Source organism: Rosa chinensis, chromosome 7 (genome assembly GCF_002994745.2).
Source record: "Rosa chinensis cultivar Old Blush chromosome 7, RchiOBHm-V2, whole genome shotgun sequence".
Taxonomy (NCBI): domain Eukaryota; kingdom Viridiplantae; phylum Streptophyta; class Magnoliopsida; order Rosales; family Rosaceae; genus Rosa; species Rosa chinensis.
In genome coordinates, this window is record NC_037094.1 from 60,236,773 (window position 1) to 60,260,477 (window position 23,705).

At 36.4% G+C, this 23,705-nt stretch overlaps 2 protein-coding genes and 1 long non-coding RNA gene across 5 annotated transcripts; 2 read left to right on the forward strand and 1 right to left on the reverse strand.

The window, feature by feature from the left end:
• The first annotated feature begins 6,033 nt into the window (after nucleotides 1-6,033).
• Nucleotides 6,034-8,149, forward strand: LOC112175520. Of its 2 annotated transcripts, none has more exons than XR_002926484.2 (4): nucleotides 6,034-6,482; nucleotides 6,568-6,619; nucleotides 7,054-7,241; nucleotides 7,722-8,149. It is a non-coding gene; the product is annotated as an uncharacterized LOC112175520 (long non-coding RNA). The 2 variants fall into 2 exon arrangements; XR_005802554.1 differs by having other exon boundaries at nucleotides 7,063-7,241.
• Nucleotides 8,150-12,446: 4,297 nt separating this feature from the next.
• Nucleotides 12,447-14,335, forward strand: LOC112176266 (putative methyltransferase DDB_G0268948). 2 transcript variants are annotated; one of them, XM_024314102.2, is made up of 3 exons: nucleotides 12,447-12,632; nucleotides 12,822-12,988; nucleotides 13,506-14,335. In XM_024314102.2, the coding sequence occupies exons 2-3, from the start codon at nucleotides 12,839-12,841 to the stop codon at nucleotides 14,136-14,138; spliced, it is 783 nt and encodes a 260-aa protein (XP_024169870.1). In that variant the 5' UTR covers nucleotides 12,447-12,632; nucleotides 12,822-12,838; the 3' UTR covers nucleotides 14,139-14,335. The 2 variants fall into 2 exon arrangements, with proteins under 2 accessions (XP_024169870.1, XP_024169868.1); XM_024314100.2 differs by having other exon boundaries at nucleotides 12,449-12,632; nucleotides 12,835-12,988.
• Nucleotides 14,336-14,498: 163 nt separating this feature from the next.
• Nucleotides 14,499-20,806, reverse strand: LOC112176265. The gene is made up of 6 exons (XM_024314099.2): nucleotides 20,503-20,806; nucleotides 20,179-20,374; nucleotides 19,528-19,614; nucleotides 18,083-18,472; nucleotides 16,452-16,605; nucleotides 14,499-15,583 (listed from the first exon to the last, which is right to left on the reverse strand). The coding sequence occupies exons 1-6, from the start codon at nucleotides 20,583-20,585 to the stop codon at nucleotides 14,727-14,729; spliced, it is 1,767 nt and encodes a 588-aa protein (XP_024169867.1). The 5' UTR covers nucleotides 20,586-20,806; the 3' UTR covers nucleotides 14,499-14,726.
• Nucleotides 20,807-23,705: the final 2,899 nt, after the last annotated feature.

A 23,705-nucleotide genomic window follows, 5' to 3' on the forward strand; every position in this document is an offset into this window, starting at 1 on the left:
ATTCCGTATCTAGATCCCCATAGAGATACGTAGTGACCACATTCGTAAGCTGCATGTTCAGTTATTTGGAAACTACCAAACTGACAAGGTAGTGGAGTGCAATGACATCCATTACGAGAGAATGTGTCTTCTCGTAGTCGATTCCAGGGCGTTGTGAGAAACCTTGCGCCATAAGGCGAGATTACCATCTCTTTTTCTCATCACGCTATCTAACGAAGACCTATTAATGTCAATAGGTTTTATGTTAGGAGGTGTTGGCATCTCAGACCCGAAATCCTTCCTCTTCGTTAGTGAATCCAATTCAACCTGGATCGCATCTTTCCATTTAAGCCAATTTTCTCTACGTTGGCATTCTTCAACGGAGTAAGGTTCGATGTCATTGGTCTCAATAATTCCACGTCCTCATGTACACTAGTGTAGTTCGTAGAGATCTCTACATTTTCAGGAATTGGTTCTAACATTGAGGCGTCCCCCAACGATGTCTCTTGGACATAACCACAATCCAAAATATTCTCATGAGACAGATTTTGAGTATCAATGATCAATGGATCAAGTTGTGCCAAACTCGCTATCTTCTTAAGGCGAGAATCCATTGAACCTATGGGTTTCCTACTCTCTCTAGCGGAACCCATGGCCTATGACGCCATTATGCCACCTTTGTGGTGTCACCATACTACCATCCATGGTAGTGGTGCAGTATCCATCTTCTCTGGGTGGCACCATGTCCTCTTGTGGGGACATCAATCCTTGCAGGCATGTTTGCAGCAGGTATATGTGATCTCGTCACTTTTAGGGGATCAAGATGAGACATAGTGGGGACAGACCACGACAATTCTTGTCGTTCCTGTTGAACATTGACGTTCTAATCTCCCCCTAACGACTGAAAGACTGTCTCATCAAAGTGACAATTCGCAAATCCAGCGAAATAGAGATCGCCTGTTAAGGGTTCTACATAGCGGACTTATAGTTGGAGACTCATGTCCAACAAATATATATATGCATTCGTTACAATGACTCATGTTGATGCGCTGTGGCAGCGCAATTGGCACATGAACCGCACACTCAAATATGCATAAATACGAGATATTAGACTCGAACCCAGTCACTAGCTGTAACGCAAATAAAAGTTGAGTGGCTGCTATGAGTCGTAGATGAATTAGCATAGCTGCATGCGATATTGCATAACCCAAGCGGAAATATTGGTGCGCATTACCAATGTCCGGGCTACCATCGTAGTCGTTTAATGGTGGCTTTTCCGCGAGACCAATTGGGTGTGTACATGGGGATATGATACTTAATATCAATACCCAATGATATGCAATAGTCATAGAAAATTGTCGATGTAAACTCTCTAGCATTATCAAGTCAAATTGACTGGATGGGATGATCTGGGTAGTGAGCCCATAGCCATATGTTATGTGCTAGGAGTATAGTATAAGCAGCATTATGAGTGGATAATGGCACAACACGGGACCAACGTGTTTGCGTATCAACCAACACCATAAAACATCTATACGGTCCGCAAGTTGGTTGATCAAATCCACAGAATTCCCTTAGATTCTTTGTGAGAATGGAATTATTTCCCCAATCTCCTTTGCATAGGATGGTCTCAATCCTAAATAAAAGGCTTTACAGAATGAAACATGGGCCTTATAATCAACCAATAAAGGTTTTGGTTAAGCCATAATGTCACAATAGACTTGAGAAGTAGAGAGAGGAGTTTATGGCGTCAATGCCATGTATTTGCCGCAGGGGGTAGGCGGTGCCGGCCATGTATAGCCGGTCTTTGCACAATCATGGCGCCATATGGCGCATGTGCAGCTCCTCGAACCAATTCTTAGTTCTTACTTTTCTTCGTTCTGAAAATGGATGTCCGTGTAAAGTCTTTAATACAAGGATCATTATGTTAAAGCCTATATGTGTCAGAATCCCATAAGTCGTCTCTCATGACATGGTTGGATTCAATAACTCAAATAGTGGCTGCATACAACCCACTAGAGCGACACATAATTTTCTCTAATACTCGTTTATGTCTGTAGTCATTAGAGGTGATGCAAAGGAACTCTGTCCATTCTCATAATGTGTTTCCACATGAAAACCATTGGCTCTTATATAATAAAGTTCGAATTAAGGTATGTCCAAGACATTAAGTAAAAGAATTGACACTTTATTAATAGCCAATGATTACATCAAAGTTTCCAAAATCTAATCCAAAATAAAATCAAACTAAGACACATTGTAGTACTCTATCCGTTTGGTAGCTCCAATCAAATATGACCAGGAAAGTAGAGAGAGATGTTGGTGGAGCGAGGCTCTCTTAAGTACCAATAAGCTCAATGACTTTTCTAGACATCACATTTTATTGGGTCAGCCACATAAGAAAGAGTTAATACAATTGTCATTTATTGACTAAGGCACAATTGCCATTACATAATTCTTGGAAAATGAAAGACTATTTAATCAAAATCTGCGGCATCAACATTGTTGTTTTCCTCGTCAGATTTGAAGTCCATAATGATGAGATTGACGTCATTGTCATCTCCATCATCTCCTTCAGCTGCGAGATGAGCCTCATGCTCTCTCATATCTTTTATATACCTAGTATTGTGCAGCTTTGTTTTTTCACTCACAGTCTAGCGCTTAAACCAATGCTTTGAAGATCCACATCTATAGCATTACCTCACCCATTACAGCTGATCATGGTAATGCCGAGGATATGGTGAAGAGAAATAAGACCGGGCAACCTCTTCTTGACAAGAGTGGCAACATCCAAATCCTTACCTCCCGCACTCTTCAACCAGTTACTCAATCTTTAGGAAATGAAAGTTTTGGCCTTTAGCTTCAGCAAAAATCTGTATAGACATTGCATCTTGTAAGTTTCAGTCATCAAATTACTGTCCACTTTCGGAGGTTTCAATTTATGGTTTTGTTTTTCTTTGTTAAGGTTCCCGTTGCTATTGGAGGCCCCGGACTAGCACCTGGTGTTCGGTTCCGCAAGGATCTTCCAAGTGGTGGTCTTGCCAATGTTGCTGCAATTATGATCAATCTGCATGGATTTGAGGCCCCTGCTGACTATGAGCTGTCCCTCATTGAAGTTGTTGATAACTAGGAAATACAAGGCAACGTAGGGAAAAGAATTCTCACTCTATTATTTCCTAAATTTTGATGTTAGGTTACAGATGCCCATTCAAAGAGGCGTTGACTTCCCTTATTTTTGTTAAATAAGTTTGAAAAACTATGTTTGCTCACAGCTGCTGTGAGAGTACTGGGAGTTGGAGATGACACAACAATTGAGATGAAAATGGATTTTTGCTAATTTTCCAATTAGCACTTCTTGCCCTAAACATGAATATCCTAGTTTGTTACAAACAATGTCTGCCTAAATATTGCTTTTCTTTTTAGTTTTTTCTCATCTTGAGACATCATCTTTCCCTTGAATTTGATGGTCTATTTCTTATTTATCCCATGATACGAAACTACACCAAAAAAATTTCAAAATTCCCTTGAATTTGAAATCATTTTTCACTGAATTTACAAAAAAATTTATTTTTAAAATTGTCAAATATTAATCATATAGTCATCATGATATATAAAAATTGAAAGTTAACAAAAATTAATAAGGACATAATAAAGATTAAAAATAATAACAAGAGCATTTGAACAACAAGGCAAAATAATCTCTCATGTCTAATTTGGCCACAAACAAAAAGCACAAGCTAGTTTGAGTTTACCAAACACTTTGTCACTGCTTTTCCCACTAGCAGCTCTTATAAAAAGTCAATTTATCAAACACTCAGCTGCTTTGCCTTTCAGCCACTTATTCTCAGAAATAAGTAGAAGCCAGCTTTTCTGAAAAGCCTAGCCATACCAAACATAGCCCAAGTGTGTCGATGGAGGTCCACCGGTCCATAGGACCAAAAGCTCGCCCCAATATGTCAAAAAGCCCGCCTTGGTGGGTAGAGGGCCAGCTAGTCAAAAAGCCTGCAAAAACCAGGCCCGGTCAGCCAAAAGGCCGCTAAGCTCGGCCCGTAAAAGTCCGTAAACTATTATATATATGTGTTATATATATATATATATATATATATATATATATATTTATAAACACACACACACATATACATATAGGATTTTTCTCAAGTGCGGACGTCCGTATCGAAATTTCGGTACGGATTTCCGGTTTTCACCCACTTTTCGATCACATATTTTGATCTTAACCGTTCAGTTGTTAGGTCCTAATGTATAGATCATCTCTACAAAATTTCAGCCAATTTGGTGATCGTTAAGGCAACTAAAACTGCAATTTACACGAACGAACCAAATGTGTCGAATCGGAACCGTTCGTGTACATTGTTGTAATTTGCAGATTTGGATGCCTTAATGATCACCAAATTGGCTGAAATTTTGTAGAGATGATCTATACAGTAGTACCTAAAAACTGAACGGTTGAGATGTGAAAATGTGATCGGAAAGTGGGCGAAAACAGGAAATCTGCACGGTACGGACGTGCGCACCGTAGCCGGACTATGTGTGTGTGTGTATATATATATATATTTATCTATAAACAAACATATATCTATATAAGTATATATATTTATAAACACACACACACATATATACACACACACACACACACACATATATATATTTATAAACACATACATACATACATATATATATATATATATATATATATAGACATGTGTGTGTGTGTGTTTATATGTGTGTGAAAGTTTTGATACTTCTGTATAGAATATGTGCATATAGACTTTACATATCATGACGACGGTTGACCAATTCGATTGGATTCGAAAATATGGTGAAATTAGCTAAATTTTTTATTACACTCATAATTTATTGTAATAATCTCATCCAACGGTCGGTTTTTCCACTTTCTTTGAATTGATAGAGGTTGTTCTTTGAAGTGTATGATATATAAATATAGGTTTGTAAAAGTAACTAAGTTTGACCTAGTTGATTGAATTCGAAACGAGAACCAAATTAGCTGGATTTTTGACAACCACCATAAAACATTACAATCTCTCCATCGAGCGGTTGGTTTCTCTAAATTCATTTTGGATTTTAAGGTTGCTTTATAATGAACCTCAACAATTTAAATGCAATGTACAAGTCATACAAGTTTAGGAGACAAATTGATACAGGCCAACGTCTTTGTAATTAAAATTGAAATTTTTATCTTATGTACACGCACATCCATCGATGAGATATTTACAGACATGATGTGAAAAAATAAGCACGTTTCGCGGTGGTCAAGCCATCGGTCAACCAAGAAGACATACAAGTAACGATGGTTGACCAGATCGATCGTATTCGAAAATATGGTGAAATTGGCTAAATTTTTTACCACACCCATAATTTATTGCAATAATCTCATCCAACGATCGGTTTTTCCATTTCTTTGAATTGATAGGGGTTGCTCTTTGGAGTGTATGATATATAAATATAGGTTTATAAGAGTAACTAAGTTTGACCTAGTTGATTGAATTCGAAATGAAAAACAAATTGGCTGGATTTTTTACAACCACCATAAAACATTACAATTTCTCTATCAAGCGGTTAGTTTTTCTAAATTCATTTTCCACTTCATGGTTGCTTTATAGTGAATCTCAACAATTCAAATGCAATATATAAGTCATACAACTTTAGGAGGTAAATTGGTATAAGTTAACGTTTTTATAATTAAAATTGAAATTTTTATCTTATGTCTATGCATATCCATTGATGAAATATTTATAGACATGATGTAAAAAAATAAGCACATTTCCCGATTGTCAAATCATCGGTCAACCAAGAAGACATAGAAGTGACGACCGTTAACCAATTCGATTGGATTCAAAAATATAGTGAAATTGACTAAATTTTTTACCACACTCATAATTGATTGTAATGATCACATCCAACGGTTAGTTTTCTGACTTTTCTCATTTTCTTTGAATTAACAGAGGTTGCTAGTTAGAGTATTCATACACAGACCCGGTATATAAATACAAATTTAATTTCTTTAATATTTCACTTTCCTTTTTGTGGTGTTGTTGGTCCCGAGTGCCGACTTAGTCGCCCATCGCAATCCCAAATCTTGCTATCTCGATTTCGAAGTGGCACCGCCGTATCCCGAATTGGAAATCGCCACTAAGGCCCATATCTCAATTTCAATTTAACTCATCGATCTTTACTAACCTTGCCCAGATGCAACATCGTCCTAAGTCCTAAACCTCATGCCTCGCATCTGCCTTCGATTTCTTGCATCTGATTATTTCGTATCCCGATCGCATACATTTTAAGACTTTCAGGTTTAAGATTTACATATATCGGCTTTCTGTCGAACATGGTTCCAACCCTCATAAGAAGGAGATGGAAATAGGTACTTGTTCATTTTTGTTTCTGATTTTGTCTACAGTCCTGTATTTGTTAATAGGTTGAATGAATCAAGGTCTGTGCTGCTTGGATTTCAAGGCTTGAAGGAGGTAAACAATGAAGTATTACTTTTTTTTTTTTTACCTGAGTCTGGTTATTGATATATGTGTTTGTTGAATTGGTTTGTGTGGTAAGGATTTGCAAACTTGGAGGTCGAAGAACGACTCACGTTGAGGTCTGTGGCGATGTAAGTGTTTTTATAACGTTTTAAACGCTTCAAAAGCAAGCATTTGGATTATGCTTCCATTTTCTATACTGCACATTTTTTAGGTTTTTGTGTGATCCATGCTTAATTATTCGGATGAGTAATGTAGGCATTAGTGGTTCTTTTGGCATTTTTCATTATCAGTTATTTACTGTTGTTCATTTTCTATTTCATTTCGTGGTTGTTGATTTAAGGATTACTTCTGTTCTCATAACCTGCCAATCCCCTCCTCCTGAATGTATATGCAATAATATCCCTTACTTTTATTGTGATGTTGTGTGTATAATCTTGCTGGGAAAATTGAGTTTTATGAACTTGTCACATCAAAATTTGTTTAATTGGGATTTTATTTTCTTTACATGATAGGGATTTACTACCTAAGTTTGCTCATTCCAGCTTTTGGTGCCTCTTGTTAGCTCATACAGGTATGAGGAGGTGAGGTGAACATGAGTGGCAAAATCAAAGGCTAAGCTGCTCCATGAAGTGATCTTGGGGCAGGAATACAGTCATCTGAGGATATCAGGATATTGGCTGCATGGAGCAACGAACAGATCAATGCAACTCTGAATCATTACAGATATGACTTTGGGAATGATATAACAAGGTATACAAATCTGTTGTATAACTATCCTTTGCTAGGTATCCTTAGATTTCTTGTGCTGCTCATGATTCCGTAATCAGCGTAGCAAAATGCCTTTGTTCTTCTTTTTTTGATCCTCCTTGATTGAATTTGGGACAACCTATTGTATTTGGGTAGTATGTATTATGATATACCCTGAGGTTTTATATCCTCGTTTGACTGTGAATGACGTTCTACTGTTGTAGTTACTATGATGGTAAAATTTTTACATGCTTTTATTATTTATCGGGAGATGAGTCCTTATTGGTTTGCACCCAAGCGAATTTTGATCTAAAAGCAATGAGATTATGTTTCAACACATTTATTTTTAGGCAGATTGTGTTGTTTCAGTCTTTTGATCCTCTGTTTTGGTGCCCTTGGCTACTTTCTTTTGTTGTTGTTCGGTGTTTTGCGCTTTATGCGGTACTGGAAGATCTAATCAAGCATCCAAAATTATTGTAGCAGGATCTTTGAGGTATTGTAGCTGTATATTAGATGCAACCCAGATGATGCGCAAACTGAAGACAGAGAGAGAACAGTTTCAGACCCTTACATAAGGAGGTGTTCTTTTGGATTTTTAAATTTGAATTTTTTATTGTAGGAAAAAAAAAGAAAAAAAAAGAACCTTGTACTTCAGAGAGAATAGAAACCATGCAATAGCCAGACATGAGGCACTTAATGGTTTAGCGGTGTCCAGAAGAAGACATGTTTCACACCAGTTTGTTTCATCAGAGCGGGAAATTTTTTAGGGTTGAGGGTTTAGCAATGTCTGGGGTTAGACATTATCGCCTCAAATTCTGATGGTTACCCAAACTAAATTGAGATTGGAATTCACTCTCACCTTTTGTTGACTCTGTACTTGTATAATAGTCTATTGGTTGGTTTTCAGGGAATATGCCAATATGGTATGAAAAATACTAAATGTTGAAAGCAATTAGACATGGCACAATCTTTGATTTGTTTACAGTAAGTTTTCTACACCCTGGGCAAGGTGAAATGCCTCCACATCATACAATTCTATAGACTTCCATGCATCTCAAATCTATTGAAGGAGCACACTGATTTGCTTGGGCAAATTACAAATTTAGAAAATTTGTTATGTACAATGAAGCACAATAGCTACATGCTTTACAAAGCAAAAACTGAACTTAGGTACAAAAAATTTGTAACAAAGGGCTTCATGTAACAACTCTGCAGCAACAAATAGCAGGACACTTTGACCTCATGTAGAAATATTCTCACGTGTCTAGCCATTGCCATTGTTCCAAATGATTAAATAGAAGCTGCGTTGCAAAGTAGGGGTAACTTTTAATGACCAAACTCCTGTCAAAACACAGATGCCACATCAGTATCAAAACCACTGCAAGATCATTTCCAGTTATATTACTGGATGAAGATCATAATTACATACATCAATGTCATCTATTTTCACTTTTCATATAAGATTTAGTTCTATAGGTTTCGGGTTTCATCAAATCCATCAGAGATGCAACTAATCAGCAGAAAGACACAAAGGAAGGAAGAACACCATCATTGGAACCTTGAGAGCTATGCCACAGTGCAGTAATTCAGAACATGAACTATAAGGCAGTAATTCACTATAGTTGAAAGTTATGATTTAATCAGTACCTTCATATCCAAAGGCAAGCACTTGAACAATTTTAACAAAAGCAGTCCATTTTGGACGTTTAAAATGTCGTCATATTCAATTACTGTTTTCTCACCATACCCAACAATTCTTATCCACCAACCAATGGAATGTTGTTAATACATTTCCAAAGTTTTAACACTTCTTGGGGATGATGATTTGCTTCATACATAGCGAAAGCACATACAATATTGGACCTGTACAAAAATAAACCAGTAACTTTTGGCCTTTTGCCTTTCCTTGTGAGTTTTATTTAAAATTTTTTTTGATAAAAATCACTTGGTTATCAGTTTCACAGCTATACAATTATTTGAATTTGAAGAAGCAATTCATCTAAATGTTCAAAGCCAAAATGTCTGACACGCTATCTTCTTTTGGCATAATGAATTGACTGAGGTTACAACATAACAAGAGCAGCCATACTGTCAAAACGAATTATATATTTATATGAAAACACAACCCAACAAGTGACTTAATCATTGAAGCAAAAGAGCATAAAGTATAATCCGTTACATCCGTATCTGCAGCTGAGCCAAGATTCTGCTAAATATGGTATTATACACAAAATATGAAGCCATGCAAGACACTTTGCCAATCCTATCTAACAGATTCGCAAGCCATAATGGACAAACTGAGAAGGGGCCACTCTCATTGTCACTTATCGATCACACAGACTGGAATGACTTTGTTAATACGGTCATAGCCAGTTTCCTAGAATACCCCCATGTTCAATGCTAAATTTTTTCAGCTTTATACTGGATTGCAGGACCAGTACAAATCCATGTTCAACCAGCTTCTCTTAGTTTAATAACCCTCAAATGACCCATACAACTCTCAAAGCTAGGAGATATTGGAGAGCAAATGAAACAAACAACGCATGGGTTTACCTGAAAGTCCTTAACCTAGGAGCCTAGGATAGTTGAAAAACATATTCTATCAGTATCTTAACCCACTAGGTTTCTTCCTTATTCTTCAGCTAATCAAATACAATCATCATTAGAACCATATATGCTCCTGAAAGTCCTTTAGAACTAATGTTCATGTCAGCTGACTCAACTCACCTTCCAAATCATCATCTAGGACATTTTATGAGAGGAATCATACCAAGTTCACTACCAAAAGACTAAATGAAGAGAATGAAATGTTCAACTTGGCAATTAAATAATGAATAGTTGCCCTAAAAAATAAAAAGTAGTTGCACTAAAAGGGTCCCAAAGATGTCACTTAAGAATTCTTTCTACTTACAGTATATGCAGAGTGCAACCTTAAATGCTCAACAAAGCAAAACACCCATTTACAGAGAAAGGCCTTTTCTTTTCAAAGTGGTAAACTTTCTCAGCTACCAAATAGCCCGTAACAAAATGGAAACAAGTTATAGCTAAAATTCTCACAAAATTGAATATGGGTTTGATTCCAAAACCCTATATTAAGCCCTAAAACCGAAATAGAAAACTGGGGTTTTGAATGGAGAGGGAGCTCTGCTCAAAAGCAAAGAGCATTTTCAAAGCAACACGTCACCATCACCACCTAAACCGAAGTCAGTTTCCATTTTTCACAATCGTAGTTCACAACCCAGCCTCAAAATCATTTTCAGAATCAAAATGCACAAACTCAATTAGATTGCAACCAGAAAATGATTCTTGTATGTCAAATTTTATTCACCGATCAAGAAATCACCTGGACAAAATCAAATTGGATCAAATTTAAACCCAAGAGCAAACGACTTACAGGGGAATTTGAGCTCCGTGGATTGAATGCTAAGAAGATCTCCAGATTCGGTATTGAATTGGGAACTAGGGTTTCGAAGTGAAGAATAACACCCATCTCAACCTGAAAGGAAAGAATTGGGCTTCGCCTCAGGAACTATTAAGAATTGGTCTTCACCTGTTCTTCTAATTCTTTTTGTTCGGAGGGACCCTTCGAGAATCGAGACTAGAACGGCTCTGTCTTCTCCATGCGCACTCCGAATCATTTGATGAACGGCTCTTGTGTTCTGCATCAACATCAGTGAACAGATTCTCTGCTAGCTGCAAACAAAAAATTGAAAGATCGGGTTTGTGAATACTCGATCTCAACAACCACAACTGGTCGTGGTAAATTTTGTTTTTACTACGCTTTTCTTTTTTGTTCTTCGTTTCAGTTTTCAACGACCACCAAACGTCTGTTAGCGCACGTGACTTGCACACTGCTGGTGCAAGTGCATGGAATCCTCTCCGGTTTAACGTGAAAATTGGATATCTTTTAAACATGTTAAAATGTCGGAAGTATTGGAGAATTAAAATTGGGCATATGGCTAATTCTTCGAGTTGGGTGAGGATGATGCTGGACTGCTTGAGAGTTTTTTTTTTTTTTTTGGGTTTAGGAGTAAAAAATGATTAATAAAAATTTAAAAAATTAAGGAGGTCCAAATGCTAATTTTGGAGGTATGAATAGAAGCATTTTTTCTTTTTTTTCTTTTTTAACAATATGAGTTGGTTAGTACTAAAAAACAATTATTATTTTTTTAGATACATTAGGGAGAAATCAAATCTCTGATTAAACTAAGTCCTAACTCAATTCTCAACCCCGTCTCACCGTTTAGTTAACTCCAAGGACAAAAACAATTGCATTGTTGGTCCTAAAGCTAGCTATATATAGGAATTGGCTTAATAGCTAATATGTTACCCTAAGTTTCACCTTGGTGTCAATTTGCTACCCTATTTCTATTTCAGCTAATTTACTACCCTAGAGTTTCACAATTAGCCAATTTGCTATCCTAAGTATTATTTCTACCAATTTACTACCTATGTTTCAAAATTAGTCAAGTTACTACCCTTTTGTCATATTAATTGCTCCATTTCTCCTTTCAAGTATTGATTAATTTTGAAAATCTAGGTAGAAAATTGCCAATTTTTAAAGATTTAAAAAAACATATTGGTTAATTTTGAAAACTTATAGAGTAGCAAATTTGATGGAAATGTAATTAGCCAAAATAAAACTTAGTGTAGCAAATTAACAATAAGGTAAAATTTAGGGTAGCAAAATAGCAAATTGACAATTATGTCATAAGAATTCTAGCTACCTTCCTTATTTATATACTAGCAGTCTAGCAGCGCTCACCCACTATGTGTGTAGAGAGAAGTTAAAGGTAGTGGAAAAACTTTTCGTACAACTACCACATTTTCAGCTTTTTTTTAAAAAAAAAAAATTATTTTTTTTGTTTTCTATATTACAATTTACTATAACTATATTATCCCTATTGATTAATTATATTTATTAATTTTTTAATATAAAAATATTAAATTGGTAAAAAAAATCAGTTTTAGAGAGCACTCTTCTCTTAATAATAGTATTATCTATATTCTCCTTCCAATCTTCCCCGCTCGCTATTTGACACGTTAATTATTGATTCACTAAAAATTATGTAATTAACACTTTCTGTTTTTTCACATGTACAACTTTTTGCACGCACTGCCAAATGGCGCGTGACCAATCCACCATCCTGAGCCCGAGGGTTGCCCATTGTATTAGAACTCAAATCGTGTTTGTGTTTCTTCTCCTAACAGGCATAATGGTTGGTTAGATGAATAGCCAACCATCTGCTTACGGGCCTATCCAACTAAATTAAATTAAGTCAAATCCGGAATTCAACATCTGACACTTTCTTCACAGACCAAGTCATATAATTATACCCTCTCACCTCCCAACTCTGAATCTCAAGCTCTCTAATCATCTACATTCTCCAACAGGTACTTCTCTGACTTTAACCCTTCATTTTTGGCCCTGGTTATTCTTCATTTTCTACTTTAGCTCTGTTGCATGTGTTCTCTTTTTGTTTCATCTGCTGCGCACAACGATATATATATGTTTCTGGGTTTCTCTGTTTTTAAGTTTTCATCATCAGATCAAGGTTTTTAATTACTTAGAGACTAATTTAGTGGCCGGAAATAGGAAAATGGCTGGTCTATTTGACAAGCAGGCAGAGATATACGTGGAAGCTCGGCCAACATATCCCAAAGAATGGTATTCAAAGCTGGCTGCTCTCACCCCTCAACACTCTTTAGCTTGGGATGTTGGCACTGGCAATGGCCAAGCTGCTCTTGGTGTAAGTTTACTATCACTCTTTCAAATTCAATCCAACAATCCCACCATTCAGTTTTTATCACTTTATATACAACTTTGACAATAATGCACTTGTGATCTAATGATTTAGCCGCCCTAAAGAGGCGTTTTGCTTAATGTATAAGATAGAAGGATTCACCGAAAAGTAACATCTAAATATTTTTGCGAAATGGTGTGGAATTTGAACACTAGGAATATTATACATTTATACATCGTTGAATGGCCTCATTTGACAACCTTTTTATGATGATAACATCATCAAAGATTGGGATTCCCTACTATTTAACAACAAACAAAAATTTCCTTGATTTTGGCTTAGCGATTGTTGAATCCTTTCCTAATTGGTTTCATATTCCAAAAGTGTTTGGCAAAAGAAGAAAAATTACATTTTTGATTTCCCACTATATACTTCTGTGTTGGTACTCTTGTAAACATACAGCTAAACTTGATGTCCCTAATGGTATAGGTGCTAACTTTGGTGATCTCCCACATTTTTACAGCTTTCAGAGCATTACGAGCAAGTAGTAGCAAGTGATATAAGTGAAGCACAGCTGAAACATGCCATCCAGCACCCTCGAGTTCGATACATTCACACTCCAACATCAATCTCAGACGATGAAATGGTCAACTTGATAGGGGGCGGTCATGAGAATTCAGTGGATTTGATTACTGTGGCAGAGGCTGTTCATTGGTTTGATCTCCCAAAGTTCTACTCGCTTGCCAAACGCCTTCTGCGTAAACCAGGAGGCATAATTGCTGTTTGGGCCTACAACAGAATGCTGGTAAACCCAGATTTTGATCCTGTATTTGACCGTTTCCGCGAAAACTCTATACCATTTACGCACCCAAACTCAAAATACGTAAGGGCGGCTTACAAGACGCTTCCTTTTCCATTTGAGAGCGTTGGATTGGGTCGTGAAGGTGAACCTATCACAGTTGAAATACCAAAGGAATGTTCATTTCAGGTGGTTGAGAGGATGTTGAGGTCTTACTCTGCAGTCACTAGAGCTAAGGACCAGGGAGTGGACTTGTTGCCTGAAGAAGTGATAAAAGAGTTTCAAAGAGCTTGGGGTGGGCATGATCTGGTTAGATCTTTTAAGTACGAGGCTTTTATGCTCGTGGGAAAGTTGTAATGCTCTTGTAATGTTGTATTGGGGATAAAACAGACTGATGCCTATTTTCCCAAACAATTAAATTTCCAAACCAAAGCCCTCGGCTTGTAATACCAAGGCATATCCAATAGGAAATGACCCTGCAACGATGGCATTTCTCATAAGATTTCTAAAGGTTGATGATAAATGTGTTATAAATTCAAGTTCCAATTGATCGATCGAAGCTTAATTTCAGGGATTCCATCATGTCACACGTATTCTGATGCCAACATTTTTTTAGCCTTTTAGAAGAAACTACAAAAGCTTCCACAACTGAGACATATTAGTTACTATCAAACTGTAAAATCTCCTCGTACCAAAAGAATCTATGCCAGTGAGGAATGAAATCCAATAACATAGGAACCTACCCTTATAAAAAAGAAATCCCAGACATCACTGGAACTGAACTTTGACTATAGAATGCACCATACCATTGCCATCTGAAATAGGCAGGACTTTACATCATTCAAAAAGATTATCCATCCAATGTTTCATTTCCAAGAGATTCTAAAAACATCTAAATGTACACAATTTTCACAGGATACTCTAACCACCATCTCTAGCTACTCCTTAATGGCTGCCTCCTCCTTGCTTAAGATCATGGTCAGAAACATCTGTTGTCCGTTTCAGTGTTGTGTTTTGGTCTTCACCATTTACTGCTGATGGATCATCACCTCCTCCTATACTACCCCGTCTCTCTTCACCTGTTACTGCTTTATCATTACTCCCATCTTTCTTAGTGTGTAATGAACCAGCAAGATTCTGAGCATTGGTTAATAAACTTTCTGACTCAGCTTTCTGCTTTGGTAACTCTACCTTACCTTCTTGAACCTGTCCACTGCCAGGGAGTACTTCATTTTGGACCTGCTTTCGTAAGACTTCAGCACCAGGGCTACTGTTAACCCCAGTGATCTTTCTGGATGTGTCAATCTTCAAAGCTTGTTGACTTGTCTGGGATACAACTTTTAAGGACCCAGGGTGTCTAGTGGGTGGATGGGTGGAAGGCAGTGTCGTAGCCGGGCCAGTACGAATATGATGCACAGTAGGATGAGGCTCTGATTTAATGGACAAGCCACCAGGTGTCAATGACTTGATAGAACCCCCTGTTTGAGGCATGATATGGATAGTGTTCTTTGCTTGAGCAGCAGCCTTAAGCAGTTCAGCATCTGACTGAGTGACAATGCGTGCCCCAGCAGCAACTGCAGTTGCTCTTATGATATCTGGATTCATATTAGACTTTGGCAAGGTTTTCTTGGAGGTAACTCGACCTTTTGGAGTCGAACCGAATGATCCTATCCGATTTGGTTTTTTTGCATTAAGGCCTTCAGCAGTAGTAGTATGCAGCCCAGAGTTGCATATTCCATTTGTTACACCAGACCTACTGTTCGCATTTGTTTCAGCAGATGTGCCGTTTGCATTTGTTCCCACTGTTTCAAATTACGGATATTATTATTCTAAAATTCAAGAATATTTAACTACTAGTTAAAAATCATAGAAAAGGGAGGGGGGAGGGCGGACAGCAAAAAAAAACAAAAGGAGACAAAAGAAAATAAGGAAAGAAAAGGAAAACACTGGTTTATTTCAAATTAGGTTGGAAATCATAAAGCAAGAAGAATCGGTCAGAAACTTCACGCTTTTGTCAGCTTTGCCCCATTAGCATTAATTAAGCAAATATCAGCCTTTCTGAAAGAGGCTGGTGCATCCACCGAACAATGGCAATTTCAAAAACATTATAATTTGAACCAGAGTGAAGAGTACTACAGATAATGCAGCAACTAAAGTATAAAATAAACAACTTGGCAGATTAAGGGATTCCAATAGGACTAAAAGTTACAAAATATCCTACTCATTAATTTTTCCATTCAGTACATATCCATTTTTCCCTAATCTTTACTATCCCAAAACACATATTCTCAACATTTTCTAATGAAAATAAAGTTAAATATTGAAAAATTTATATAATGAAAGTGTTTAGATATAGCAGCCATCGAGTATTGCTTTTGGTTATGTCATACTTAATTGGATGAAAAATGCTACATCAGTGTATATATTTACTGAGGCTTCAAATTTAATGCCAAGTTTACATTTGATGGAAATACTTCCTTAATTCTAAAACAACATAAAGGATTCATAACAAATAAAGCATAACACACAAATTTGAGGGAATTTTCTGTTTTGGAGAAGGAAGTTAAGAGGTAATGATCCCTAAAATAAAATCACAAGAGTTGTAGGTCCTTTTGGAGAAACATGTGCATTATTGTGAATCAAAAAAGCATAAATGGACAAGAGAATTACCAGTGCCCACTGTAATAGATGCTCTATTCGGCCCATTATCTAAAAAATGGGTTATTGCCTGGTGAGCTGCCAGCAATGCCTCTTTTTTAATGCACGGTGTGCCTCCTTCTCCCACACCCAACTTTTTTTGCCGCTTCTTAACAATACCCCATCTCTGTGATATAGACCCACAAAATTAGTAGGAAAGCAAAACCATGCCTCCAAAGACAACTACAAAGAAGATTAAGAGTTGGAACAGAGATTAAGTTTGTAACTACCCATTGCCTCAGAGACGGAGAAATCAAAAACATGAAAAGTGGATAACAAATTATTTAGTTTTAACAACACCGTAGTACAAAGCATATCACATCATTTTCATAGACAGGGGAAAAGAGAATCCGTTGCCGGGATTTGAACCCGGGAAAACTGGGTGAAACCCAGACATCTGACCAAACTAGATGACAACGGATTACTGCAGTATGATGGTCTCAATATTTGAATGAACTCCACCAAGTTTCTTTGGTGGCAAATATCCTGTCTTTTTTTTATTGTAAAAAGTTCATTCATATATAATTCTAAACGTTCAGTAATATTTACATGAAACTATGGAATAAGGATATCCCATTATCCCAAAAGCCTAGGAAAATTAATCAGCACCCATACTTTGTTTAGATCTGCCTTATTTGTTTGATAATAGGGATACCAATCATTTGGATAAATTATACAATTAAATTAATACAAAAAAGGGGGATGAAGAAACCTGTTTAACTGTTCCAGTATGCATCACACATATCAATCGTTTTACTTCACAGTATAATCACTTTCTTATTTATAAGCATTCAATCCAACAAATGCAATCATAGAGCACGATTCAAATAGAAACGCAGGCAAGAAGTTAATCAAGGTAGTTAAGGAAAAATTAAGGCAAGTTTTAGTAGCAGAAATTCGACAAGCACAATAGTTTACACATGTAAGACATTGCTAGGTAAACTTTTGGTACAATTTCTTATATCAGGTTCCAAAAGTCCTATTTAAAAATTTTGATGAATGAGAATAAAGACTCGATTTACTATTTAATGATTTTCTGTCGTAGCACGTTAAACATGACAAAATAACTCCAAGTTTCCTTAGTGGCACACTGACATGTGTGATTGGAAATAGAAAATATAGTCCTTAAAAAGGTTTTTTTTGATCATTTGAAAAGAAAAAAATAATAATAATAATAATTGAATAGTCTCTGGCAAAAGTGATTTTTATTAGTCAAACTAGCATAGGGATATCAGTTGAGTGCTTGTTTAATAAAGGAAATATTTATCAAGTAACTAATGGAAGTGAGTGCATTTTTCAAGTATATGAAATGAAAATAAAATTATTGTGTTTGGCTCATTAAAGATGTGTTCTCCATACAAGAAAAAACTAAATTGAACATGACTTCTAGTATGAAGTGCTAATTGAGTGAAAAGCAATATGTGTTCGTCTGCCCTCTAAACCTGCAGTAATCCTAGGCAGAGAACACCTTACATTGTCCTACATAATCTTCTAGCCATCTCCCTTAAGATAATCCAGATACATTTATGTAGAAGCTAGGATTTCAAAAACATAAAATATAATAAATGAACAATAAAGAATCACTTGGGCTGACAGGAAAAAACCTGAGATAGCTGATTAGCAGTTCTGTCCCCTTTGAAGTTTGCTTTTACGATTTGAGTCCAATTTCCTTCACCATATATGTTCACAGCAGAGACCAGTTCCAAATCCTCCTCCTCTGTCCACTTCTTTCTCTTCTTCCGAGGAGCCATGATATTGCTAGTTGATCTATATGCATCATCTCCTTCAGCTTTTGCTGCTGCAGTAGTTGTCATTGCAGGGAGGGTCTGTTTCTGAATAGAAACTGGAACTGTAATGTTCATGCCTTTTGCTGAAGCAGATGGTTCATATGTTTTAGATGACTGGCCATTAGGTATATTTATTGTCAATGGAGCCTCCACTGTTGTGCCATTCAGATGGCTAGAATCACTTGGTAGACCAGAAGCCATAAGGACCTGACCAAAACAAATACCAACTATATGAGCTCCCAGATCTGTAAAAGTAGGGTCAAAACCCAACGAGAAATTATGAAAAAAGAGAAAAAAAGACCCAAAGGATGTGTAAATCATAACAAACCAACCTAGATAAGCGGAATGATGAAACAAATATTACATGTTCTTCCTCCTTGGAAGGAAGAGAAGTTAGGACCAGATGAATATAAGTTGAACTTTACACAGTCACAACATTCATTTCCTTTACAAAAGAAAAATGAGGCAAATTAGGAGTCAACTGCACTTGGAATCATACATGAACAATTTGCAGCTATACTTATCCATTAACTAAGGCCATGTACCCACTGCCCATCTAATGACCAAATCATGCAAAAGAACTTGCATAGTTAAACAGATCTGATTCATCAGTAAACCAAGTTCAATTGAATCAAAGGGTCTTTTGAATTCAGAACTGCAATACATATTAGGAAAAGGTAAAATGTCAAACACTACTCAGATAATCTATCCCATCAAATTTTACTGTCAAATAACCCCTAAAACTCCTATGTTAGCCATTACCCAGTCACTTCCAGTAAGCTATTGTCCTCTTAGAAGCAGGCCCTTTCAAAGTTAATCTTATCCATTAGAACCCCAACCCACCACAACCAAACATATAGAAATTTATTTAACCTTTCACGCATTAGAAATATATTACTGTTGACACTCAAAATATAAATTAGTTTTGTTATCTTAGCACTTTCTCACTTTTCTTTTTGGTAGCAAGATGTATGCATAAACTAGGCATGCAAGTCACTCTCAGTGTTCATAATCCTAGACTAGCTCTAGATGTTTATGACATCCTTCGTCCACATGCCGAGTACTAAACTCTTACACAGAAAGGAGATATTTAAGATAGTAGAATCAGAAAGGAAATTGTTATTCATTACGCACTTAGTTACAAGGGTTCACCTGGAATATATAGAACACCTTAAAGCAATGCCTTCTTGTTTTGTTATTGCTTTTTTCTTTTTGGATAGTAAAGCAAAGCATTTATTTAAGTAGGAAGTCATTTGATATACCTTCACACATGCTGCAGCCTCTGTTGAAGCTTCACCGCTAACAGGAGGAGCAACTTCCACTTCATATTCGTAATCACTATCTACATCCTGCCAGTAAAGTTCAACTTCACTCAGAAATAAGAAAATGTATTTGTCCTCCTAGATATAGTAACTATAACAGACCTTTTACAGGCAAAATACTTCATCAGGATTTAAGTAGCATGCACTAAAATCTGGAACCAGAATCTTCAGCAAGATTGATGGATTTCCATGACATTGAACATTATAATGATTCTAATTTTCTCTATGGAAGCGGAAAACAGTTGTGTACAGTTGCATATTTTTTATTCCAGTTGACCAAGGGGGAGATTTCTGACCAAAATTTAAAAGGCCCAAAATCGAACACCATCTTTGGTGTCACAGCCGTAGAACACCATAGAACAACTGCTAAGCATCGAGCCACAAATATACCAAGAGTTATCTCTCTCCTCTTACAATTCTTAGTTTCACTCAAATTTACAATTTCATTCATACTCCTAACCCACAAACCCCATCAACAGAAAGAAATACCATTTGCATCACATAGAATCATGTAAGCTATATATAACAAAACAAACACCACAAACTACAATTCAATAAAAAAAAATCAAGAATTGCTGGGGAACACCGCACCTGAGGCCGAGCTCCATCATCGAATTTGTCAGGCAAAGGTTCCCTATAAGCCAAATGTCGCCAAAGCATCTGATACTCTCTAGCATTTGTAATCCCAGTTGTAGTATTGGCCACCAACTTATCCCAATCGATCTTCTCCGACAGCAACAAGTGTGCCACTTCCTGCAGCAATGCCAGTATCGTCGTCGCTGTGTACCTGCCAAGAAACCCCATTAACCCCAAAAATTATACACAAAACCCATTAAAACCCAAAACCCAGGAAACCCCCAATTTCACAAAGAAACCATTGAAATCAATGAGAGAGAGAGAGAGAGAGAGAGGGACCTCTGTAAGAGAGTGGCGGTATCTTCTTCGGTGATGAAACCCTTCTTCTCCTCCTTAGGGTTCTCACCCATCGTTTCAATCATGGCGAGGAATCCCAAATTGCATATTAGGCTGCCAAATTAGCGAAAGGAAAACCCAGTGAAACCAAATTGATTGCTTCGCCTAAAACCCTAAAAACCCCAGTGAGAGGGTTTTACAGAGAGAGAAAAGAAAGAGCGTGGGGCACACGCGCGAAACGAAGAAGAAGAAGCAAATGAATGGCCGGAAGGAGGAAGGAGAGGGGAGCAGTTATTAATACATGTCCATGGCACTGTATTTGTCGCCCATGACAATGTGGTGTAAATCCGAGCATCTCAGTTTTTTTAAAAAAAAAAATACAATAAAAAAAAAAAAAAGGATTTTTGTTGCGGTGGAGAAAAATCGTGGAAGTTTTCTTGCACCAACTTTTTCAATTTTTTTATGTTTATGTTTTTATTTTCCATTTTTTAGATAAAATTTGAGTGATATATAAGGAAAAATTATTAATTTAACTTATAAACTAAAGCTAATTACGAAAAGCTTATAAACAATATGAGCGAGAGCTCTTGCAAACGTAGCGCTGCCCTCAGCGGCTTTCCACTTTGGGGGCATCTCGCACCTCCCAATCACCATTTACCAATTTATGGCTAGTAGGTTTGGGGGTCCTCGAATTCGTGCGAGGGGATTAGTATGACTGTGTTGAGATACCCTTGTGAACTTGGTCTAAAATACTGGCTGAATGGGTGTGTTACTTACTCACTAAGGTAACTGAGCTGCTTTGCTACCTCACTCTCGATAACTCAAAATCTAAGTCATCGAAAAGTAACCTAAAAGCTATTAAAATGCTACATCATACAAATCAAATTCTCATTTTCAGATCCGTCAAATCTGTTGTGATATACTGTATCCTATTCAATTTTGAAGTTCTTTAAGCCAGGTCAACAGGTAGTCAAAACCTCACTTCATGATCACTGTATTTAGATTTTCTTCTTTTGTTTTTAAACATTGTTTCAATTTCAAACAATTTGATTTTTGTAACCAAAACATACAAAGGGCATACAAGAGTAGGCTAGATAGTTAAACTAATGGCTTAATGGCTGAAATACCCCCTGACATTTCCTTTTAGGGTCAATTTACACACTAACTTACTAATGTTACTCGATAACACACTAACTTTTCAAAGTTTGCCAATTTCCACATTTTCGTTAACTTTCGTCAAGTTCCATCATTAAGTCCCCTCATGGTATTTGGTCATTTTTTTATTTTTTATTTTTTATCTTTTTTCTTTTTGGGATCAAAATCTCACTTCCTTTCTGATAAGAAAAAATCCACTATCCATGAATCTTTATTTTGTTATGAGAAAAAAATGATTTATACATGAATGATTCAATTTCATAAGCTTGTATATTCATCTTATATTCTTATGTCAAATGATTATTGAAAAAGCATACCAAAATGCAAAAAAAGAAACCTAGATATTAAGAAAACAAGTCTACCGACGTTGTTGGATATGAGAAGGTATTCTGACGCAATAACAGTGAGAAGATCTTTTTCTTCTTCCACGTAAAAGATTAACAAGAATTAGGTTGGATAAAAAAAACCAAAAAATAAAAATGACCAAAAAAACCTCACATGTTTCGCACATGATGGTACTTAATTGTGGAACTTGACGGAAGTTAATTGAAACATGGAAATCGGCAAACTTTGGAAAAGTTAGTGTGTTATTGGGTAAAATTGAAAAGTTGGTGTGTAAATTGACAATAGAAGAAAATGTCAAGGGTATTTCGGCCATTAAGCCTAAACTAATCCCCCTACATTTCCTATAAAGTTAACTTGAGAGATAAATTTTTGTAGAATGCACCTTATCTTTTTGGGTTATCTTCGCAAATGGTATATGAACTTTAGGCGATTCTGCATTTTGGTGTATCAACTTTCATAACTATCAGAATGGTGTATTAAGTTTGCTCCAATTTTTCATTTTGGTGTACTCCGTTAAATTTTCCGTTATCTTTTTCAAAAAAAAAAAAAAAAATTCCATTATCTTTCCTTTAGCTTTGTCAGTTTTTTTTTTTTTTTTTTGTAAAGATAACGGAAAATTTAACGGCATACACCAAAATGAAAGATTTGAGCAAACTTGATACACGATTCTGATAGTTATGAAAGTTGGTACACCAAAGTGTAGAATCGTCTAAAGTTCATACACCATTTGTGATGTTTTCCCTATCTTTTTTGATTGCTACCTCTCATCCCCTTCTATTAAGAACACCCTGTACAAGCGAAACCGATTGGGTATTGGGTCCCTCCCTCAGGGTTACGCCAACTACAACACCGCATACAAGTGGACTGTTGAATTTTTCAATTTGATATAATTGCATTCAAATTCTCTATCTGAAGTTACTATTATATTCTAGAAGAAACCTCACCCAAAACCGCAATTTTTATACACAGTTCAAGAAGAGAATGGGCCTGCAACCCAGTATCAAAAAGTTATGCTAAAAGGAAAAAGGTAACTTCCCATAACAAATTGCCAAACACCAAAATACAAGAGCCTTATGTGTAGGGCTTTCAATGGAACGTGTTGGGTTGAGTTCGTGTTGGGTCAAGGTATTTGTTATGTCACATAAGAGAAACCTAAACCCAACTCATTTAATAATCGTGTTTAAAATTTAAACTCAAACTCAACCTATTTATTAAACGAGTTACCAATTTCCAACCCGCTTAACCCATTTAATAAATAGGTTATCTCGTGTTGGACAAAATGAACCATTTAAGTGTTAACATTGCAACTCATTTAACTAAAAAAATGCATGCATTCACCATGGGGGCAGGAGTGAAACCATTTGATCATCTTTTTTGTAAAATAATAGACAAAAAAAATATATATATATATATAGATAATTATATATAATTCGTAGATAATTAAATCTAATAATGAAAGAAAATATTTGAAATTGTCCAATCTCATGATCAACCACTCCCAAAGTCCAAAATTTGAAGAATAAATATAGCGAATCGAGTTATACATGTTCACTTCGTGTTAACAAGATAACCCGCAGCCGACCTGTTTATTAAATGGATCATGGTGGATTCACTCATGACCAACGGCCAACCCGCTTTTTAATCATGCGGATTCAACTCGGTTTATTTTGTGCAGATTTTGAATCGTTTTATTAAATCATGTCTGA

Bases quoted from the DNA above. Each gene is read 5' to 3' on its own strand.
- LOC112176266 (XM_024314102.2), top strand. From the start codon at position 12,839: ATGGCTGGTCTATTTGACAAGCAGGCAGAGATATACGTGGAAGCTCGG. The intron at 12,989-13,505 runs GTAAGTTTACTA...ACATTTTTACAG, and splicing joins ATGGCCAAGCTGCTCTTGGT to CTTTCAGAGCATTACGAGCA.
- LOC112176265 (XM_024314099.2), bottom strand. From the start codon at position 20,585: ATGATTGAAACGATGGGTGAGAACCCTAAGGAGGAGAAGAAGGGTTTC. The intron at 20,375-20,502 runs GTCCCTCTCTCT...GTTTCTTGGCAG, and splicing joins ACCGCCACTCTCTTACAGAG to GTACACAGCGACGACGATAC. The intron at 18,473-19,527 runs GTATATCAAATG...TGTTTTGGTCAG, and splicing joins AGGCTGCAGCATGTGTGAAG to GTCCTTATGGCTTCTGGTCT.